Source organism: Strix aluco, chromosome 5, assembly GCF_031877795.1.
Source record: "Strix aluco isolate bStrAlu1 chromosome 5, bStrAlu1.hap1, whole genome shotgun sequence".
Taxonomy (NCBI): Eukaryota; Metazoa; Chordata; class Aves; order Strigiformes; family Strigidae; genus Strix; species Strix aluco.
In genome coordinates, this window is record NC_133935.1 from 56691841 (window position 1) to 56716611 (window position 24771).

The following is a 24771-nucleotide window of genomic DNA, read 5'->3' on the forward strand; positions in this document are numbered from 1 at the left end:
ATCTGAGAGAAAAAATCACATAAAAATCTGTAGAAACAGTCTACCATTAATCAAAATTTTTTAGCTTTATCTTCTTTTTGGTCCCAATCTTTTTTGTATTAAAGCTATTATAAAACTATGGAATACATGCATCAGAGAATAAAAATTGTCCTTGTCAATGATGTGCATTAAGGATTTAAACATTTTATTCTAATTGTAGCATCATATATACAACTCAATTTTAAACATGATGGGTCATCCAGATGTACCAAAAAAAATATCAGGAAAGCATTTTGGTTATTAAATTTCCTAAGGAATATTGGAGAGAACATGCAATACATTATTAAATCTGAATATCTGAAACTATAAAATACCTTCTAACATGTTCACCTTGATTCGATTTTTAAGACAGGGAAAAAAAAGCAAAACATTCATAAGAAAATAAGCAAACCAAAGTGTTTCACATTTTATGAACATTAAGAGCTTCGCTTACTAGAAGGCCTTATAACGATATTGTTGGAAATGGCTGCTCCTCGTTCATTCCTTGCTGTACATTGGTATACTCCTTCATATGCTTCTGCCTTCCCACCATTCATAATATTTATGACAAGGGTGCCTGAATTTGGTTTCATTGTTACCTGTGCATCTTTATCTATATCAAAATGAGTTCCGTTTCGTGTCCAGGAGAAGCTAAAATAATAAAAACAAAAAGAAAAGTTTCTTCTTCAGATGCCTTTTGTAGATTGTGTGGAGAGAAAGAAGAAAAAAGTAATTTTTGATAATACACAGTATTTTTTCTTTAGCAGATAAGTAAGACTTGTTCCCAAACTAAATTAACTAATTGAGTAATAGAGCTCTTTTTAATATAAGAAATCTGGCAATACTTTAAGATAAAAGGCTTGGCTGAACTTGTTAACAGGAGTCATTTCAAAGTCAATATTTAAAAAAAAAAAAAATTAAATTAAAAGATCCTGAAGTTTATGGAAAAGAACTGATTTTCTTTCTAATACAGATGATACAGTAACATCTGCAAGAACTGATATTGCTAAAGCTGCATTAGCATTTCCATTACAAAACCTATTGTTGAAAGGGTTTATAAACCCACTTTTAAAAACTTGCTGTGGGCTGAAATGTGTCATCTCAGGTCCCAGCAGGAGAGCATTTCTTTTAATTGGTTTGGCCATTTTGAAGTTATGCAAGTGAATTAAAGGTTGTGTGGTGAGTTTGATTTATTTTCAATACTCTAACACAAACAACCATGATTCTTTAAATGAAATTTTGCAGTCTGAAAGCCCATAATTAATCTAGTAAATTTATACAGGTGTTACTCAAAGGAAAAGATGTTTTGAAAAGTAGTCACTGAAAATGAAGACTGTTAGAACTCATGAAAAAAATGTAAAAAAGCAGAGATTAACAGTCTGCAACTTATACTACCATAAACACCGATTTCTTACTTATGTGTATTAACGGTCAAAAGTACAGTTGTAAGAGCTAGACCAACGCCTGTGAAGTGCTGAGCACTCACAGGTTCAAATGCCGTGAACAGCAGTTTTCATACTTGTTACATTTCAGCTTCATAATCTTAAAACACAAACACTATATATGCTTATTGGTTAAAAACCTTCCTAAAAGTATAAACTTATATGGTACTGGAAAAGCTCAAATTCTAAGTGACTCAAATTGTGCACTGACCTTCTGCAGTAGGAAGGCAGGTCTGAACATGCTATTTGCACTTTGCTGGGGGGACAGGAGAAGAACTGGACCTGACCAGCATCACTGCACCACACTGCAGTGGTTTTGGGAGGACTAGTGTGCCTAGTGAAGCAATAGTGAACCTGTTTCTTATGACTTTGTGGGTGAAGCTACAGAACGTGGGGTTTCTGTAATCCTCTGCTACCAATAACACTGAAGGATACAGGGGACTGTAATGCAGCTTCAAATGAGAGGTGGCAGATGTGGTACAAAACCCTGAATTTGAGATACATGAAAGTCAGAATCTTCTCTGCTTGAGCTATACATAGCAGCACATCCATAAACCCTTTTGCCAGCTGCTCTTACCAATAAGAAGTTACCTTGCTTTAACAAAAAATTAACACTCCGGGCTGAGAAAGTTCATCTTCAACTTCAGAGCTTTGCAGCAGCTCAAGTTCCAATATGCATTTGCAGGTCCTCAAGAATAATGGACCAGACTAAGTACTGAAATAAATTATTTGGACATCGTGTCTTTAAAAATAAGCAAAACTAAGGACAAGCTTATAAAACTCGTTAGAAAATTCTGCACTTAAATACTGTCACTTCCTCTGTAGCAGGGGAACAAAGTGAGAGACAGGTTTGATGAGGAAGATGAGGCTGAGAGCCCTGGCATATGACTCAGTCTCACAGACAGTGCTCTTGTTCTCTGAGGTAAATCCAACCCAAAAAAAGGAGTTCAAGAGAAACACCTGCAGAAGCAGTACAGTTGTCCCAAGGCGCACAATAATCATCTGATCCTCCAGGTCAATACCCAAACTCTTGAGAACGGCACTGTGCCTGGTAAATTAAAAGGTTGGTAAACACAGCAGCTATATGGCACTCCTACCATTAACTGAACACTAGGAAGGGTGACAGTGTCACAGATAATCTCCATCTTCTCCATTCTGCTGCCCAGCATGATAATGACCATGGTCCCAAGGCAACCAGAAGGAATAATGTACAAAAAAACCTTGTTATTCATAAGAAATACATTTAATGAGCTCTGTGTGTGTCTGAATGAACAATTACAGACTGACCTTGCTAGTAAGCTGTAGCATAACACTACTGAGAGCAGAAAGATGCACATTTCTCTTCACAGTCTCTGTAATCAGAAGCAGTTACTAGCAATGTCAGAACACACCATGGCTACTGTTGTTGCCAGGGCAAGTACTCAGTACCTTGAAATAAGTAGTTTTCAAACATTTTAAGATACTGAAACAGGGCCTTAAAATGGAAGATGATCAGGAATCTGATCTGTACACAGGGTTACCATTTCTGCCAAAACCAAAACTTAAGACTATTAAACACACTTGGTAAATCAAAGCTATTGATCGTTAAAACTGATACATATTGCATAACGTCCGAGAAAGTCCTCATGTATTTCAAGATAAGCCTCGTAAAATGGAATGATTTGCAAAACATTACATTTGAATTTATTAGTGTTACTCTGAATTTTTTCAACCATTCTTCTTACACACTATGCCTGAATCTGAAATGTGATCCAGTTCATAGTATGGCATGCCTCTTAGTGCTTTCCATGGGCATTTACCTATCTGCTTTTGTAATAATCAAGTATTATTTTATTGTTAGAGTTTTGAGGAGAAAAATACCCACTACAGTTGCTCGATGACTAGACAAAAGTTTAAATGTCAAGTATGAGGAGAGTCAAATTTATGCCACTATCTGGAAGCTGTTTAAATTACAAAGGTAGGAGTATGTGCATGTTTCTGGGTGTGCATGCACATACATATGCACGTACCTGTTAGTTAACAAAAGTTACATTATTTTCTCCTAGTTTTCCTACGCTGTTAGGCCAACAAAAGCAAAACAAAATGCTACTAACCTAGGAGGTGGCTTTCCTTTTGCTTCACACTGTATTACAATATTCTCTCGAGGGTCAACAATGTAATCTTTTGGAGATTGCTGAGTTATCGTAGGAGGTTGCGACACTTCATTATGGAATATAAGAAACAGAGAGGAATTTAACAATATTTTCAAAGTATCAGTGAGATAGTTTTGTAAGCAGAATTGCAAGTAGCAACCAAATCATCGACAGAAGAGTGGGATTAAAAGTATTCTTTGTATTAGGAAGCTGAAGCCCTCTACTCTTGTAAATCAGTGTAGCTATACTAACTTCCAGCTGAGCTATACTGAAGTACAGTAAGATCTTGGCTAAAAGTTTAATGAATATAATTTCTATATGTCAGATTTCAACAGATTTTCACAAAACCAAAGGACACTTGAATTCTAAGTCCAACATATCCTGAATGAAGAGCTGTGAGACATATACCCACACAAAATGTTTTTTACCACACAGAAGAAAGACGTTGCTCTGCATTTCTGAACATTTTATGTATTTCCAAATTCTCTATGGGTGTAAACTTTTCACACATTTATTGTGTTCAACATACTGAATTAATCTACAACGCATGCTTTTAGGAGCTACTTTTCAGGAGTAAAAATTGTGTTATAAGTAAAAGACTGTAAAAAATGACAAAAATAGTAACTACTTTCCAATTAAACATGTAGGAAAAGGCCAGTATTGATTCTCCTTAAAAAAACCCAACAAAAATACAGTCAATCTTGTGAATTGCTCCAGGAGAAACAAACATTTATGATTTATCAAGTACTCTAGAATGGGTAGCACAAAACAGAATTTATTCACCTGACAAAGTAGTTGGTGCCTACCTATTGAAAGTAATTTATAATGTTACCATTATTTATGTCCATTTTTGCATTAAAAAATCCTGTTTAAGATATTAAGATAGTGAGAAAGGTGTCTTCCTCAACATTATTCATCTGTTTATAGTTTAGTGTCATCTAAATGAGCCAGTTTAATAACATGTCCATGAACATCCCTGTCTAAATGTTGTAAACTGTCTGTCCAGCAATACACTTTGCTAGTACTTTGGGGTCATTTCTAGCCACTTTAGCAAAATATTTTAATCATTAGAGCTAGCTGTGTTCTCATGCCTTACTCTAGCTAGCTAAATTGTAAAACTGGGATTTTTACTTTAAAATCTTCCCTACCATTATACATTAAGTCCTCTGTTGCACAGAAAGAGGTAGCTGTCTGTAAAGCCCTACCCACAAGAAACAGCCAGGTCAGTATATGTCAGATGCTTACTTGGGAAAAGCAAGAACACTCTGAAAAGGGACATGACATCAACACTACCTAACATACAGGATATTCCATCTGATGCACACCAAAGACCTGAAGTCTCCACTTCTGTGCTGTGCACTACACTTAAAACTTATTAAATTAACCATGACACTAAAGCTGGGTTAGGAGATCCCATAAAAGATGAGGTCTACTTAAATAACTGTATCCACTGTTTTTTAACAATATAAAAGTATCTCCAATTTGGACATGTAAAATAGTATACAAGTACATATATTCCAATGAATTTATTTTTTATCAAATATATTTACTCCTGAAAGTAGTAATAAAACATTGCTCATGCTGATACTCAGTAAAGATTTTAATGTTCAGATAGCACACAATCAAAAATCACACAATTAATTTGTTCAAAATATCAGAACACTGGTTTATGTAGAGTAATATTTTCTGAACACTGCACGCACAAAACATCTAGCTACAGCAAACCAAATTATCAACAAAATGTCAGAATCACACATTTTTGCACTGCAAATTCAATGTGCAACACAATCAGTATTAATTTTCAGCAGCACACAGCCTAGTTTTTGTGAACAGGAACTTACATTCTTCTAGAAGTTTTGCTTTTATTCCCCCATCAGAATCAGCAGTTGAATGGACAAATGGGGATTAAAGAGAAACATTTGTTAGTTAAAGGAAAATTAGCATTTTTGAGAGGGAAGATAAGTATCTCTGACAAGTACATCAGTCACCATTAAAAAGAAAACATATAAAACATTTAGCACTATAACCCATGCAGCAATGCCTGAAATTCCAGCCACATTCTCCATTGTGTCAGATTTTACTACATTTATCTCAAAGTTCATGGTATGAGAAACTTTTCTGAAGTGTTGACTTTTTAAGAGCAACTGTTGTATGTGATTTTGGCCTTGCAAGGACACAAAACACTGATACTGAGGAGAGAGCAAATCAGAATTAATGGAGTGCACTGCCCTCATGCTGCAGTCAAAATCAATCCACCGGTATGAGCATATGGAAGAACAAAGAGAATGCTTCAGGCTAAAATTACTCTTACAAAGACCAAAACTCCTAATTCTACTCAACAGACATGCAATCCCTTTTGGTTTGAAAAACAACTAAACAAAAAAAATCACCTTAGTTGTCACATCTTTATTGCTTACTTCACATATTGGGCACACGTCTCCTCATCAATAATGTTTTAGAGCAAGTCAAACTGCTTTTGGTCAGCTACACTGTCAGTCATCCCTTACCCACTCTGAGACACTGATGAGCATAGGAACTGCTAACCTGGATGAAACCTCAAGGTTCAACTAATCAAGTATGTTCTCACCACCAGGTCTCTCTGGTGGGTATGTAGGGAAGACCCACAGAAAATGTCCTTCCCTTCTGTCGCTCTCCCAGAGCCCATTCTAATAATTATTTATGAAAGCAATAACATCAATATAGATGTAGTTTTGGTTTTTGGCTAAAAATTCAAGTATGTAGTTTTATCAGACCTAACAAAGTTATTAAACATTATGTAGTAGGGAACAAGTTAACTGAGAGTTAACATGATAAATCTAAAAGGGCTACTCATTTTTTGTCTGTTGATGCAATTTAACCTGAAGCGTTGCTCTGTACAAAAGATATTGGAGTGGTGCACAATTTACATTAGCTCCTAAACTACAAGATGGGTTTAAAACACTATTTTTAGCCTGCAAAAATACTTAGGGAGAAAAATTAAGTTTAGAAAGTAAGACATTAATTCATCAAACTTTTAAAGCTCTCTTTAAGCCACAATCTATTGCTCTAAAGGCATTCACAGCACAAGTTGTCTGATGTGATTCAGATATATTGATCTTGTTACAGAAATACAGGTCATTGGTTTGAGAGGCTTGTAAATATGCATGGAGAAAGAAACACCAAAGCAATTGCAATTTATATCAATGATTATTAAAGAAAAACATGCATTTATGGAAAGTAGGAAGGTATCAAAAACATGGAGGTAAAGAAAGCCATGCAGATCAGAATCATAGGCAAATTTACCGATGTATTAATCCATCAATTTAACATCAGTCCAAATGTTCTCTTCTATGGTAATTAGTTTAACAAATGAATAGTCACTGTGAGGTGCAACATGGTTAACTGAATTCTGAGAATGTGATCATGCTTATCTTAAGAAGAAAATAACAACCTGAAGCATGAATAATTTCATAAAATTAGTTATTACAGCTATAAAACACAGAGCTACCATTGCTTCTTTTTCAGCATGGAGTGCTACCTTCAAGGTTCCCCACTAAACCAGTCTTAAATTAGACAAGAATTTTAGATCTTTGGATTTCTCCTCTTCTAGATGTTTCCTCCCTGGTTAATGCTAGAGTTCCCTGCTCAGCATACATGCTTTTAACTTAAAGTTAGGTATTTAACTGTTTTCAGGCACTGAAATCTAGGACCCTAACTTACTCTTCTGGATCAAAAAGTAAGATGCTTCCAGAGTGTGAATTCTAGGTATTTTAATCTTTTACTAGATCTCATATCAGCTCCTGAAGACCTCTTCTATGAAGATAAGGGTGATTGTTTACAGCAAATAGGAGCTGTCCTCAGGTTTTCGGCAAATTGTCAATATGATCTTAATTTCACAAATAGATAGCATTTAACTGGGCTTCTCTCCCCTTCTTCATTGTCATCAAATAAAGTGTTCAATAAAGGCTCACTGAAGTGTGAGTATTTGTGAGAATCTTATGTTAACCCTTCTTCAGTCAAAAATTTAAGTCATTTTATATTCACAGTTTCTGAAAATCTTCAGTACATTAGTGTAAATATTCGTAAACATAATGTCCTGACTGAAGTGAGTGAACACACTCCACGTTTAGCTCCATGTTGGAGTTATCTTCATCTTCCTATACAGAAATTATTTAACTAATCTTCCATTATTCTGCACATATTTACCAGGTTAATACTTACAGTCAAGAGGTACATCCAATGCAGAAATCATTTGGCACAGAAAGAGGACCAAGGAAGCTTTGCTTGCAGATATGCTCCTCTTCTTCATCATGATTTTATGCTGTATTGAGTAAATCACACTTGAAGAATGAAGTCCAACTTCATCAGACTAGGTAGCTTGGAATAGTTATGTAGATATAGACAAGAAACCTGGTAAATAAGAGAACAACATTATATAGATACGATGGAGAGCTGAATGATCACATCTTAATAATATTATGAAATACCAGCAGTCTACATACTATATCCAGGGATAATAGTTACACCATGTGCTCTAATGAAATCAAAGCAGAGATCCAAAAGTTCTTAGGACACCTAGATCATAACACTTTCCTAAGGAAGCTAGTGAACTCCTATAACATTGTGGAATGGAAATAAAAATACCTCTCCTAAGAAGTATAAAGCATCAGTCCAGCTAGTTAAAAAACAGTATATACTAAAGGTTATTGTTCTCTGAAGTAGATTTTGAGCAGAGACTAGAAATGGAAAACAGAACTGAGGTGTAGAGCTCAACCTCTCATCCTAACCTAGCACATCAAACTCTCTGATTCTTACTGTCACACCTATAACACAAATGTTAGTTTCAAAATCAAAATATTCCAGCAGGTTAAACTCCTAGAGACATATTGCTCCTTGGAGCTCTTGGAAACTGCTGACTGGGGCATCACGTGAGAGGGCAAATTGCTTATTCATATTCAAAACTATCTACAGTACTGTACACCATAACAACTATTTGTCACAGCAGATTAGATTACAAAACTCATCAGAAGAGAGAATACCTGACTTCTAGCCTTGCATAATTATTTATACAAACTGGAACTGCAGAAGCAGACTAGGTGGTAAGCCTAACTCCTAAATACCCAGAAAGTGGTTAAGGCATACAGCAGGGAAGCATGACAAGTACTCAGACTTTCCTAGAAAAATAAACTGAACTTTCCTACATTTTAAATGAGCACTGGGGTTTAGCTGGGTAAGGGGAGAAGTGTTTCTTCCGTTCCACTTTTGGAACATATAGTTTCCTATGCTCCTGCTGTAGTGAGTAAGGGGAAGGAGAAAGGCTTCTCTTGAGAGTGCCTGAGAGCACTTCAGCCTTTTTCCTGCAATTAAGTGCTCTCCAGAAGAGCTGATTTTATTCCAGCTACAGCTGTCTGCTCTTCTCCAGTTAAACTAGGTTCTAACATACAGTTCCCCTGATCTTTATGTCATCTTCTCATTACAGCATCACTGCAATTAACAAGGTGCCCTCTCTGTACAATGTGTTTGACCCAGGATTTACAGGATACTCTTTAAAGTATTCTGCAAGTGAACCTTAACTTTTATTGTTTCTTCTCCAAGCAAAATTTCAGTTCTCCTTATGAAACTCTGAGAACCTGATTATCCACTTTATTGTTTTGTTCTTTCACAGTAAAATGAGTATTGCAGTCATCTGAGAGTATCTTAAAATTAAATTGCATTCCCTTTGAACAAGTACAAATGAATACGCAAGCATGGTGAATCAGGCATGTGCAATTAAAATGATTGTGAAAGTAATACCCTTGAGAAAATGCCTCACATTTTCTACCTCCACTACTGCAACATTCCAGTAGGATACCTATTGAGTCTACTGTTGGGATGTTTGGATATAATATGGGAATTCAGCGGGCAGTGGGAATTATAAAGCTGAGCCTGCACACTGACTTTGTCATTCTTCAGAGAGGCAATGTGCCCAAATGGTTTGTGATAGAACATATTTAACTGAAAATGATTTTAGGTTTGTCAGCACAACTGGGTGCTCTTGTTGAATACATTCAGGATTAAATCTGACATAATTTAGTATGAATACAACAGCTGTTGAGTAGAATTAAACATTGCTTTGACATAATATTATCTGCTACAAAATAAAGCCAGGCCTCTAAGTGCAGATAGTGCAAAGGCTTCAATTTCAAAACTTGAAGTATATGAAAAATAGTTTTCAAGGAAATCTGTTTCAAAGCAACCTTATATGAAACCCCACAGAAACATGAAAAGCAATTTCAAATGAGGTAAATGGATTAATGACTCATACAAACTGTTGATAATACACACATTTTATTTTATATTTTTAACAAATGAAAAGCACAAAATGCTTGCTTTCAAGGACAACTGCAATACCCTTATCACTTAATGACAGATCTTTATAGAGTTTATGTATTTTATACAACTGTGCTAACGATGCGAGTATCAATAAGATGATTTAAAATATTTTTGAACAACTGGTTTCAAATTCCACATTTCTTTTTTAGGTTACCCAGCATTACATAATAGGTAACATTAAAAACTCTGATTGAAAACAATTATTTCATTTAAAATCTTTCAAATAGAGATAATAATGCACTTAGTGTTATACTACCTAAGTGGCATGGACACAGCAGTAATAGAAATAATAATGCTATTTAGATATTGTACGTGTCGACAGGCACGAGTCCTATTCAAAATTCTGCTCTTGAATAATAGTCAGTTCAGCTCCGACTGGTTTTGCTTTCCCCATCCATCTCTTACTTGTTAGATGTAAATTGTTCAAGGTAAGGTTTATTTACAGGTAGGTGGTCTTAATCAACTTACCACAGGACACATAGCTCTGGGGTGGCTGAATACAGGTGTACATAAAAATAAATAACTTTTAAAACTTTCCAAAATACACTGAATTAGAACTATTTTTAATCCTCTAGAACTCTGGAAAACACCACACTGCTTTCCTCCAAATTATTAATTTGTCACAGTCTACTATAGATATACCATTTAAAGTCATCAGGGATACTAAATTGTCTTCTCTGACCTCTTGTTTATGAAGCTTAAGCCCATTGCTTTGGTTTTGGCTACATTGTATGTGCTATTGGAACATCCATGTAAAGAAGACTGGATCAAGAATAAACTATGCAGACAGAACTCATTAATTCAGCAAAGAACTCCTCAGCACTAATTCAGATGATGCAGGGACTTATTAGGGTTAGATGGTTATATGTACTTCAGCCATTTTTAAGCTTTCTTGAGAAAGGCAGACAGCTAAGCTGTGTGCCACACTCTACACGTTCTTGGCAGTTCTATATACAGTGAAAAATTATCAGTTCAATCACGCTCCTGGACTCCCCCTACACACAGTCTTACTCTTTTGGCTCTGAGACCATACTTCAGCATTCACACTGGCCTCCTTCCTTCCCATCACCCAGACACAACAACTTCCAGTCTCTCTACTCTCATCCTCCATTTTCCACTATAGCAAAACCACTTAGTCCTTGAAACTCCTTTATTGACAATTCTATATTAAGACCTGCTAGATGGTTTGTTATTCATTAAAGTCTGGTTTGTTTCATTATATAATTCAATTTATGTTTTTATTAATCGGTTTCACATGGCAATAAGTCAAATGCTTTTCAAAGTTATTGACTGCATCACCTTATCAAACTTATAATTTTATCAAATATTAAAAGATTAAAATCAAGTTTTTGTAAATCATTTGTTTTACAAGCCCTACTTTCCATAAAACTGTGTTGAGTCGAATTAATTTTACTCATGGCCTTTAATTCCCTATCAGCTGAATCCCCAATCAGCTTTTTCCATATGTTCACTGTGATTTATATCAGGCTATATTTACCCTGCTCAATCTGCTTGTCTGCTCTGAATCTGGGCAGAACACCAGCTTTCTTCCAATCTTAAGGAACATATTAAAAATTACAACCTGTGAACCAGAAATCGCCCCCACTGGCTCCTCTAGAACTCACAGGTAGACCCATCACACCTAGACATGCTGACTAAAAGTATGTATCTTCAACACATATTACTTAATATCTATTAATGGTTACTATGAGTAAAAAAGCTCTTCATCCTAACATGATGCATCATACTTTTTCTTCCAATTCATCATGTTACTTGCAATAATAAATCAACAACAAGAGAAGAAGATGATTGCTAAGTAGCTCACAAAACAGTGCTAATCCTGTTTCTGTTAAGACTTGATCCTATAAAAATAAACCAAATATTTGTCTGCTTGTCTCCTCCATGGCAATGGCCAACACATCTGCCATGAGAACAGAAGCTCTTTCACACAAATACCAGTACTGACTGCGCATCTGCACAGCCCCAGCACAATGAGATCCAATTGCTTCTAGCACTTCTAGCATGACTTCAGTATCAACTACTGAACCAGCAATGTAAAACAGCTTCATTATCCACCCGTTTTGCATCACTACTGACATGCACTTGTACCAGGTCATCTGACACCCACCCTAACCTTATGCAGCCTTGCACGAGGTTGACTCCTATTGCCCAACCAGGATTGAGCAGGGTCCTACAAGGGCATGAATGCTCCGGGTCTACCTAAGCACAGTCAACATGAGTCCTTTAACAGTGTTTCAGTAGGGCAGGTGAGATTATAAATGAAGATATGTCTGTTTGGGTAATTCTGTTAAGACATCCTCCCTCCAGCAGCCACTTGCTCATTGAATGGGAGACAGAAAGAAACCCCTGTGTTCCAGGTCAGCTTTGATCTTTTCCACATTGGTAAGACATAGGCAATCTGGATCTTGATTTGCTTCTGTTTGGTTTTTTTTTTTTTTTTTAAATTTCTTTTTCCCTTTTTCTTTCGTGAGTCTTTAGTGTTGTTCTTCCCTGAACACTATAAACTTTTATAGCTGCTAACTGCAGCTCATTGGTAAATCACTATGAACACTGGGATACAGCTAAAAAAGCAAGGATATAGGTTCTTAAAAATTCCACTCATCAAAGTCTTATTTCAACTGTCTGCTCTAGAAGTACAAGTGACACATCCTAGGAGTGCCCGAAAATGCACAGTAAAAAAAAAAAACAACTAAGCACAGAGTTCAAATGCCTAATTAAGGGCTGCAGGTAAGCCTTTTGTAAACTCAGTCATGATCCACAGACTTGAATCTTCTCTTGAGAGCAGCCACTTAAGAGTTGATTTTTAAAATACTGGAGCACGGCTCATCTGTCCTTTTACAGTTGTCTTACATAGTCCCTGAAGACATATACTGGATTTGGCCCTTCTGAGGATTTAAACAGAGGAGCGCTTACTCTCTAGATCCTGCTCAGATTAAATTACAAGCTACTTTGGTTGGGGTGATTACATACATGGCAGAGCAAAGCTGTGGATAGCTCTCAAACAGGGAGGTAAGCCTAGTAAGCCTGGCAAGTTTAGATGCCTCCAGAGTCAAATCAGCAGTTGAACAGCATTTTTGGATTGCAAATTTAAACTCAGACGTCTCAGTCTTGCTTGGGTGCTTTCTGGTGTCCTAAATTCTTGACTGGATTCAGTCTTTTTCACCTTTTTTACCTCCTCACACACAACAGAAGATGGAATGGAGCATAAAAATAATGGGTTTGTGTCATTTATTTCAGTAGTCCTTTCACGTCATTACAACCTGAACAAATATGTTTCATCTCTTAACGCATGTATGCATACTTTCTTTCCTGTCTTTTAAAGACTTGGTTGAAGTGCTTGAATTGAGTGCAACTTGCAAATCTGCTGAAGACTGGGTTTACACAGGAGGGAGTAAAAACATAACTTGCATATGCTTAGAGAGATACAGTTTGGCTTGAAGCAAATCACTAAATATGGTGATCAAGGAGAGTAAATAATTCAGCTTGATTATTAAATTTCTCAGTGAGTTAGAAATCATTCTGAGTGAGAGAAAACAAATTAAGAAAACACATTTCTACAGCACTTGGAAGTTCAAAACAGGTACCCACATGATGATATCATTAGGATAGCTCTTCATGATAGGCTTTGACGTTTTTAGAAGCATGCAAGTAATCTAGTCGCTCATTAAGACCACTTTCACAAGATCTAATTCAGACTGAACTTCAACAAGACAAAGGTATTTCAAGTAGCCCATCTCTTTCCCTTGGAAAGGTTTTGCAATAGAGCAAAACAGTGCTTATAGAAAAATATCTATGAATCATCAGACTGCTATGACAGCCATGCTGTACTGTGCAAACAGAACCAGAAGGAAAACTGCAGAGTGGGCAGAGGAAAGTGCACCATCACCCTTGAGTGAAGACTCCCAATTCAGTGACTACTGCTAGCTCCTTGTAAATATGCAAAAGGGATGCTCAGCTGAAATGCTCCCTGAAATGTTAATTTATTTACCCAGGAGATATGATGAAAGGGGTTTTTTTTTTCCTTTTTTTTTTTTTTTTCCTTATATTTTTTTTAACCCACCAGAATCCAGAGCAGGGGCTTCAGAGAGCTCACTCAGCAGAAGGTCGTATATTCTGTATTACTCTGGTTAATTACCTTCTCTGCATCCCTACAGCTAACCCCAAAATCACTATCTGTCCAGTCCCGCAATCCAGGAGATTCTCTTGTGAAAAGCATACTGTGCAAAAGAGCAGAATCTGATTCAAAGACAGGGAAACTCCTCCCTTTGGGAAGTAGAGCAGAAACCACTAATATTAGCATGAAATGCCAGAATAGTTATGCTAGGGAGGAGGTCACTCAGAATAGGGACAGTGCCAGAAACTGAGGACTAAAGCATTCTGTCAGATATAAAACCCTAACAAGTACATGAACAAAGGAGGGTAAATAGTGCCAAGGGAACAAACTGTACAAACTCCAGCTAGCTGTCTTGGGTAGATTTTTTGGAGATGGGGGTTGGGGACTGGCCACCTATATGTAACATCTATTTAACAGGCAAAAGCTAGCATGTTTGCTGGTTTTATTTTAATTAATTCTGTTAAAGGAGTCACATCTGTTAGCTTGCAATCTCTGCCCACCATTAAAAACTGACATGAACTGAGTGCTCAGATACAAACACTTCTACGCTTTAGAAATATCCCTCCCTTTCTCCTTCCATGTGCTGATAATGTTCACAATGATTACAGCTCTGTCCTGCTTTAAACAACACTGATTCAGGCTGCCACCATTCCCAACAGAATGAGGTGAGACTTAAGCAAACAAACCAACCCCTTAAAATTTGTTTGCAGGTATCACCAGTGTTGTGCTACATTTCATAAGCAGGTCACCATGTTCAGGTATGCTACTGAGGATCATACATGCAGGGATGACTAGTGCCCTAACAACGTCCAGAAAGAACTTGGCAATGTTAAGACTTTCTGACTTTATTGGTTCACTATATGAACATCTCTAGTTCCTCCTCACTCTCAAATCATTCATAACAACACGAAAAGTGCTAATTAGCTTCATCACCTTCATAAAACCAGCCTGCTGAAGCTGGCCACCTCAACTCTATAGATAAAGCAGGGAAGGTTGGCATTCAAGTTTCCTTTTTATCCTGATGCCTTTGCTTTTATTTATTTTTTTTCTGGTTTTTTTTTTGTTTTTTTTTTTAATATTAACTTGTAGAGCTTTCACCTCCCTGAATATACAAGCTCTTGTGGACATCGTGTAAGCTTTAAGAGGGAGTATACAACAGGGCAAGGTTTGACAGGACATGCACTGCATGGGCGCAATACTGTGCTGTGAACAATGACACAACCTCACTGCCTGTCGCCGTCATTAAGAGCTGACTTACTCAACTGACACTTGAAAAAAAAAACGAGACCTTGTATCTGCCCTCAGGACTTCACACTGTGAGCTCACCACCACAGCACAGATAAATTCTGCCAGGATTTCTCCCACTGTCCATGAGCGGACTGGAGGCACTGTCTGCTACCTACAAACATTGACAATAATGTCAGTCCCCCATTAGGTGGCAGATTGACCTAGAGACAGGATGGGGCAGGTGCTTCTCTAAACTTGGACTTGAGGGGAGAAGAGGGTGAAGGAGGAGGCAGGCAACTGTTGAAGCAAAATGCTGCGATGGGATTGAGAAGATACCAGATAAATAGTACCTTTTGGGTTTTGTTAGATGGAGGGGAAAGGCAAGAAGGAAAGAAAATGTGCACATATTTAAAGGCATTAAGGTTGGTATTATATGTTAAAATTGTATATACCTAAAGTCTGATGTACAGAAATTGCAAGTATTCAACATGATATTAACATGAAACCAGAAAAGTAATTTGCCAGCAGTGTTGAAAGCCACAATCTGGAAGATGATGGGGAAAAAAACCTGACCCTGTAACAGCCTAGTGGTTTGCACATGAATACTTGCTACAGCTCTGCCTCCTTCTACAGTGAATTCACAGTGACAGATTATTTCATCCTAGATTTCACCTTTAAACAAGGGCTACAAGAGCATTACAGGTATTTCACAGGAAGAAACAAGGGAAAGGTGAAAAAAAAGTTGCAGTAATTAGGGAATATTTAAAAGCAAGAAGGCCTGAAGGCTTCAGACCCATTGCAGATCCACTGTGGATTCATTGTTAAGGCAAATTCCAGAAAATCTGAAGTATCTAAAGATACACCACAGACTGCTGTGACACTGTCACCACCCCACCCTCTCCCTGTGAAGTACAAGTCATAGGTATCCTTCTCCTCATACAGCTTTTACTGTAGTCAATTCTATTGCCAGCCAGACATAAAAGTGAACGGTTTTAGTTCAGAGCAGGAAAAGCACCTTGGATGAAACCTTCAGAAGCAAAGATAACATTTTGGATGAATCAGCTTTTCACCTGTTATTACGTCCCCCTGGAGTCTACAGCTATCCACAACTACCACATTCATTCCAGTTCTTACTGTATTTTCCTTCTTGTTTCAAACAAACTATGTGATTTTAGCCAGTTCTACTGCCACTGACTGTTAAACCTCATCTGTGTAAATACAAAAATGGATAGATCCAATTTTGTTCTGTTATTTTAGTGGGACAACTTCAAATAACAGATACAATGTACTAAAATTTATATTTTTAGGATTAATCCCTCATTTTTCTGGTGTTATTCAACCAAATCTGCCACTGGCTTCATCTGAAGTTGGCTTGATTAAAAGTCTTAAGATTTGTACTATAATCTTTATTGCAGCTGATTCTGTTAAATCTCTGTTCCCCACCCATTTCCTTGTATCTGCATTATCAAAGACCAAAAAAGAAAAAAAAAAATCACAAATATAAATGAGGGGCTTATTTTTATGTATTTCACATTTACATACATGTGGAAAATTTCTCTGTTACTATGATGTTAAAGGATTCATATGGCTTTTTAATTGAATCTATTTTTTATTTTAATGTATAAAAAATAAAACCCTGCAACTTAATTCTCACAATAAATCTTACACTTCTAACAGAGTTTTAAAACACCATTATCAAACTGAAATCTTCTAAATTATATGTGCTAACCTACACTCACATGCTGTTGCTCTTTCATTTGAAATATATTTTATATGTTAAGAATTTTTCAATTTTCCATTTAAAAGAATCAGAGAAGGCAACTAACACCACTAAAATAGTATAATTCTAGGTGCAATTTAAGGAAGCAGCAATAGGACAAAGCCAATAACTCGAGCCTGACTGAGCTTTTTTTATACAAATCATTAATTCAAACCTTTAGGGTAAAAAAAGCTCATTTATTCATCAAGAAGTTAATCCAGTTTGTTCTCTAACTGGGAAATAGCTTTCCCTGTTTTTTTCCTACACATACACTATTCATTAATGAAACAAAAAATCTTACCCAGGACTTCGTATGTATTATGTAAGTAAACATTACACTTTGATGTAAAAATTTACATTGTTCACAGATTCATTTGAATTTCACATTCACATTGCCACCGAGGAGATAAAAGAAATTTCTTTCATACTGCCATGTTTACTACTGTTTTCTTCGGCTTGTCACAACTAATTTATCCTTTAAATCAAGATCTCAAATGCAAATAGCACACATTGCAAGAATAGTAATTTTTTTTTGCTGTTTAAATTAAGCTCAGTGCAGTTCTGCACAGTTGCACCAATGGATGAGGAAAACTTTTTTCCATTCAATGTACTTTTTCAAATAGTCTGTTTTCTGATTATATGAATATTATTCTAAGCACACATGATATCCTCCCACAAAATTAATAATAAATATTGATTTAAAGAAAGATTCTTCAAGGTAAATGAAAAAAATAGCATTGTTAGAGGACAACATATTAGAAAATCCTAAAATAATTACAAAAAAACTTTCTGAAATTCTGCTGATACTACTGAAAAAGCACTTTACTAAATAACTTGCAACCCAGACTGAATGTTGGTACTAGCAGACTGATGAGAGCATTATTTTATCCACACTAGAGAATGACTACATTTAATAATACAAAAATAAAAATAGCTTATTAACACATATGCATATACAATATTGGTATCACACAATGAGACATCCAAAGAAACATCAGCTTTTTATGACAATACATCTAGGCACAGAAACAAGGCAGCGTGATTTCACCCCACAACTTAATTATTCTCATGAAAAGACACTTTTATAATTATGCATCCATTTTATTTCTAAACTACCATTTTTTTTCCTTAAGACAGATTATTTGCTAAATTTCTAGATATGCCCAAAAAAAGAAAACCAAATTTGTCTCCAATAATATGGGTACACCCAACAGTAATTTCTCACAGCACAATTATTAGAAATTATTTCAATAAATTCTGCCAGTTCTAAGTTTTCCATAGTTATAACATCTAATGTGTATTTTCCATGCAAATGCGGTACAAAATGTGAACATTTCAGAAAGAAAAACTTCAAGAAACTATAAAAATGAAAGCAAGACATTTAAAAAATGAAAATAATATTCCTAATTAGCTTTGATTACTTCAAACACTTGGCTATGCTTATAGTTTTTATAAATTATCTTACTCTTTGAGGCAATTTTCAGTCAATCCAGTCATAGTTAGAGTAACAGTGTATCAAGGTATCAGTCAGATCCCTCTCCTTTGCACATCTTGAAATATTGATCCTTCAAAGAAAATACAAAGGACTGCTCACCGGACTCTCAAGCAACACCTGCAGGTGATACAGCTGTATTAGCATAATACTGTTCTGGATTTCAACATGTAAAGAATGCAAAATTGCTATAAATCAACATTAAAGGCTAAAATGATTTTCTCAGCCATGCTAATTTGCATTGAGAGAGATGCTGTTGTCCAAAGATTTTTAATTTTACATTAAATTGCCTTGCTGCTTATACATCAGAGAAACCATAATATAACTAAGACCAGAAAGTACTCTTTAATCTTTAATATAAAATTAAATTTTGCTGGTTTTTCAATTATCCAGAGACTTAGTACCACTTAAAACTGTGCTTTGTTGTATTCATTTTAATCAAATGTTATTTTAATTGGGTCTGTAAGGACATGTAGAAACTACCGCACCACTGGGAAGAAACTGATTTTTGATCTGTTCTTACATCTCTGAAACCAGCCTGGTTTTCAGTCTCACCTCTAACTTCCCTTCAGGCATTATTCCCCTAGGGTTCCACAGCTTCAACTCCCAATTCAGATCTGCTCCGGTGAATAATGAATCTCAAATCAGTACTTCTGGAAAGCAAGACTTGTGGAAATGGGGATGTCTTAACGAATTTTCCATATGAGCTATGGGAAGGAGTTGAAGCCTAAAGTAGGGCTCCTGGGAAACGCTTCACCAGGCACATGGATGGAGCAAAAGGAAACGGCAACTCTACCCAGCATGCAATTTCACAATTTTTATGAGGGTTGCCACTCTATGCATACACTACAAAATTAGAGTGCCTCCTTACAGAAAGGAGCAAGAAATCAAGGCAGGACCTTAGAGGATGTACTATATCTCTCCCTCCCCCATCTTGATCTCTCCTAAGCATCATTCCTTCTCGAAGACAGACAGATGCTGCCTTTTCTTTCTTCCTAAAAGCTATAAGCTAGTTGGGCACCAGCGGGCTGGTGGAAGAGCTGTTCTCCATACTGCTGAGAGAGTATCTATCTATGAAGAAGGAGGGTGATGGGAAATAAAGTCAATCAAGTAAAAAAAACTCAATCAGACTTTGAATAAGAACAATCTACCTCATACTGAAGTAGACGCTTTGAGATATGGCTTTTCTTAGCCATAAAATACGAAATTAATTAAACTTGACTCAAGCTGTTTCACTGCAAAGATTTGGTAAGCAGTTCATAATCTTCTAGCCTAAATTACAAGTTAAATTAATAACTATATGCCACAATTAAGTTAGGTTCAATTTGTCCAGACAACATTTAAACTGAAACTAATAACTTCGCTCCCTGTCAGAGTAGAATTTAATTTTTTAATCAACTTTCATCTCTAACTGCATGAAAACAATGTTTTTCATATCAAGACAGATATTAAAAGTCTCAAGAATGAGGTGTTTTTGTTGTTTTTTCTTAGTTTTTGGGGGCTCGTTTTTGGTTTTTTGTCATTTGAGATCCTGGAGCAAACTTTTTGCACTGTATTTGATATGGAATTGGATCAAGTTCATGAAAGGGGCTATGACACATTGGTTACCTGTGCAGAAGTCACCAGACAACAATGACCAAGGAAACCCTTGCAAGCTTCCTCTTCCAGAAGGAAAAAGCAGAAAACAGGCATCAACATATTCAGGGCTTGTCAGTAGGGCATAGGAATACTTTTCTTATAACCCTGAATAGCAGAAAAGGGAAAGAGTCTGTGTCTCCTTTAAGATTCGCATCTTAAGGTGTTTTACTTACATTTGAACCAAGAGTAGAACACAAAGGCAACTGACCTGTTTGCACCCCCTATTACTTATTTTAAAATGTTACAGGTTTTCACAGTGCATCATAGGGATCTCTGCATTCACACTCATGTCTCGTTTTTAAGTTTGTAATTCATTCTGTAACAGGAGTTGGCTGCTGTAAAAAGGAGCAGTCCTGGAAGCATCCTCCACGAAACCGTGGATGAGGTAAAGTAAGACTTTTTCTCACTCTTCTTTAATCTTGATAGTGGGTTCCCAGCCTTAGGCTTGGTTCAACAAATTACATTGCACTTTGACATATAACACTTGCTGCTGGGTAGTTGCCAGATAAGATAAGAAGATTTCTGCTTAATTAAATCACATTCCTTTTTTCCACAATGGCTGACAATCTTGGCTATTTTTAACATCAGAAGATGTATTCACATCAGTATATGCTGGGAAAAGTGTGATAGACATTTTGCTTAATATCAAAAACCAGAATTTCCAGACATAAAGCCAACAGCTGGCATGACTGAGACACTCTGAACTTCACACATACACTTTCTCACATGGTTAATAAGAGAAAGTTTACCTAAATCACTGCACTGGTTTAGCAGAGATATTGAACGCGGAAAAAAGAAAGAGGAGGGAAAGACTCAAAGATTTTAAAAGGACAGAAGTATAGTTAAAATATTGTTTTAAACAAAATTAACCACTTCTAATGTGTTTGGGTCAAGGCACCTGCACCAAAAAAAGCACCCAGTGAAATCTGAGTTGAGAAAACAAATACAATTAAACATGAACTAACTTGGCTGCTGAGTAGAAATGAAATTAGGCATACAATTGACTTTGCTATTATAAAAGCATTAAGGGCCAGATTAGGAAAGTAGTTTCCTCTTTTTTGCCAGCAATCAATGTAGTCTCTTGATCATCAAAGTACTTTATTAGAAGGTACATTTCAGTACTTAATCTTCCATATATCCTAAACAACTGCAGGTATGAAAAAGGAGGTTCATGGAGACTAGAACAACCACTTTTCTTTGGTTTGCTAGGTAGAGTCACAGAATTATGCAGCTAACTAATTTCCACAAATTAAAACAGAACCTGGCTGAGGGGAAGGGAGGGAATGGAATTAGGGCTATCCATTCACTTGCCATACTCCCTTTTTCGCAAGAGTGGTCCTTACAGTTCTCTCCAACATTGTCTTTCATTTGAGTGAAAAAGTTGGTACTTTATTTAAGGGTGGATTTTTCACACTAGGCTTGCTCTAGCTGTCAAGAGATATGGAGAGGTCCTGAGCTCTTTTTCTGTTCTTCAGTGCAAGTTCCTGCCCTGTCTCCTTGCATTTAAGAATTGTAGTATCCCCAGTGAGCTACATCAGTTCATTGATCCAAGAGAAAACAAACCTATGCAAGAAGAGATTCGGTTCTGATATGACAGAGATTTCCCAAAAGGAACTACCTGTTTTGGATGACAGCATGAAATTAAACAAAGTAAAGCATCACGTGAAATGGTACCCCCAGCCTAAATCTTCATGAATCTGAGCTGGGAGAACACCATACTGAAGTATTCCCATCACTCTAAGTTGACTCTGTTCCTCCCTAATGAAGCACTGGTGAGGAATACTCTGCAAAGCCAAAGAAAATTACTTCAGAGCAGAGTCAAACATCTGAAAATAGGTATTTATGCACAGTTGTTTTTCTTAATTTTTAAAAATCAAAGAAAGATCCTAGTATCTCTGACTTACTTCATTTGACTCAATGAATGACTCAGTCAACAACATCCATCATGATTTTTCAAATCTCTACAAAATCCATAAAAGTTAAAATATGTTATTCAAAGACAGTCTCCCAGATAGGCTTTCTTTTCACCTACTTTACTATGGGAAAGAATTAACTTTTCAGAATTGCAGATTTACTACATTTCCCAAGGAATTCTGTCATGTTGCCGTCACAGTCTTCAAATTTCATTTATACTTAGATTTTTCATTCAGATTATTAGTTGCTCAATATGACCATTGTTTTGCATTGCCTTCAGCAAGGACCCCATTTCTTCACATCCCTGTAATTCACAGTTATACTTTCTTTTTAAACTCATTTTCACTTTAGCATCCCATTTGCTGATTTTAACAGAATCTTATACCATTCAATCATTTAATGCTTATAGTTATGGAAAAACAAGAGATGGATTTTATTTTGAGGTAACTTGTTAGAATCCTTGCCTCATCTTCAGCAACTTCAAAACACACACAAACAGTCTTTAACATTTTTTTCCTACATTCAAGACAAGACATTGGATAAAACATGACACAGGGATAGACTGTAAGCAGCAGGCTACCAACAGATTAACTTAACAATGCGAAGGGATGCTAAACTTCCCCCTACTTACTGGACATCTAATTTGGTCTAGAATAGGCTTTGGTAACTTCCAATACTGTAAGTAATAATTCAGAATTACCTACTTCATCTTAAACCGCATCTCATCTTTGAACTTCTCTTGCCTTCTTTCATGAACAGCAATGGAGATGTGGACTTAACATTCAAAGGCTCTGGAACTGTTCCCTGCTTTCCTCCACAAAAGGAAGCTATTTGTACATACCCCATTTCCCTCTAGATAGTAACACTTTCAGGCTTAAATACATTCAACTGCAGGATACAATAAGCAAAAAATCCTATAGTCCTCTTACCATTAAAAATCCTGCACTAAAATTTTTACCTCATAGAAAAATGATTCCAGATGTAATGATCTGGCTAACAAGAACACTAACTTGAACAGAGTTCTACTCTATTTACATCACTTCACATGCATAGAACTGCACTAATCTCAGTGGAATTATTCCTGACACACATAGGGAAGAAGAGAACAGAAATGGATCTCCCACCCTCATACCCTTTCCTGTGACACATCTGTATCCCAATAGCACAGCAACCTGTAAAGCCCATACTCTTCTTTCACCATGTCTCAGATACATTTTACAAGATGACAGATACATTCATAAATTTCACTGCAGATTTCCATTAAAAAAACTGGCGTTGACATTTCATTTTTACTATCTTTATGATACCTTGTATTTCTTCCTAATGAGTCGCAGTGTTGCTCCTAGTGTAGTCTGTTAAATATGTGAATTTTTAATTCTGAAGAGAAGCACTATATTCTGCAAACTCCGTTAAGTCATGTAAAAAGGAATGTCAAGCCCAAGTAAGGATTTCCCTTACTTTTATATCCACCAAGCTTTTACACTAATTTATTCAAATAAGATATATTTGGTTTATCAGAAGTAAAAAACTTCAAAAGAAGTGTAGGCAACTACCATACATCAACGTTTGCAGTCTCCTGCACAATAATTCTAACATAGTACCATCCTTCACATATTTCACCAGGATGCATTTTATAAATAAATTCTGTATTAGAAGGCTTTTATTTCTAAAGATAGGAAAAGTAGTTGTATACATAAGTTATATAAATACTTAAATTACAGTTATCTAATTAGCAATACATGTGTGTGTGTGTATATATATATACACACATGCATATACATATATGAAAACAATATTTAGTCTGCCCGGTGACAAATTAGAACTATTTCTCAACTTAATTAGAAACTGTTGCTTTGATGAGTACTCTCCTTTTAAAAAGTACCCTGACTGTGCAGTTTCTATGCTCACTTGCATCTCAAATACATCTTTGGTACAACAGAGTTTTTCCATTTTCACACCAGTTTGCAAATGATACAGAAATCATTAAGTTATCTAAAAGCCAAAGCAGCTGTTAAAAAGGAAACTAAAATATCATATTTAAGGTATTTCAGAAAAGGGGTGCAGACAAAGGCAAGTACTTCACAGAACACTCCTTAGGTTAATATAATAAATACTTTGGAATGTGACACAGAGGGAGCATTAACCCAAGATTCTCCATCAAATCCTACCGAGTTACATCAGAATTTTAAATCTATTTTTGCTAAATAATCAGTTAAACTGTGTGCCATGTTGAAGTAAGGCTCATAGGGGAATAAACATTTGCAAGAGGTTCTGGCTACGAATTTCATTTCAACTGTTGGTATACTTCTAGAAAGAAAAAAAAATTAAAAGCACTGTCAATACAAGTAAAATAAGAGAAATATTGCTTTTGACATAAACACTGGTCAAGAGGCAACTTAGTATCTAGATATGTAGGTTATTCCAAAAAGGAGATTTAAAAAATGCATTTCATTCATCTATGAGAGTGACATTCTTTCAAAAATAAATCAGATGCTGGTTTTGTGCTCAAAGTTTCCTAGCCTTTTCAGGCAGCACCCTGATCGAGCAGCTCACTGCCTCCGCTTCTGCCCAGGCCACACACTGACACTTTTTAGGCAGTGTCGAAGCTTCTCCCTCCCTTTCAGCATGTTGTTGCCTTCAATGGATTTCATTCTTACCTATGT

General features: G+C 36.2%; 1 protein-coding gene across 43 annotated transcripts in view; it reads right to left on the reverse strand.

The window, feature by feature from the left end:
* The window catches only part of NRCAM (neuronal cell adhesion molecule), a 166034-nt gene that overhangs the window by 64710 nt on the left and 76553 nt on the right, over positions 1–24771 (reverse strand). For 21 of the 43 annotated variants that reach the window (XM_074827470.1, XM_074827469.1, XM_074827483.1 and 18 more), the window contains 5 exons: positions 18530–18676; positions 7793–7981; positions 5434–5451; positions 3554–3659; positions 473–669 (listed from right to left, as the gene is read on the reverse strand). In XM_074827470.1, coding sequence (XP_074683571.1) covers positions 473–669; positions 3554–3659; positions 5434–5451; positions 7793–7883 — 412 coding nt within the window. In that variant the 5' untranslated portion in view covers positions 7884–7981; positions 18530–18676. Of the gene's footprint in view, positions 1–472; positions 670–3553; positions 3660–5433; positions 5452–7792; positions 7982–18529; positions 18677–20164; positions 20218–24771 lie in introns of those variants that run through there. The other 22 variants (XM_074827487.1, XM_074827484.1, XM_074827486.1 and 19 more) reach the window with 5 other exon arrangements.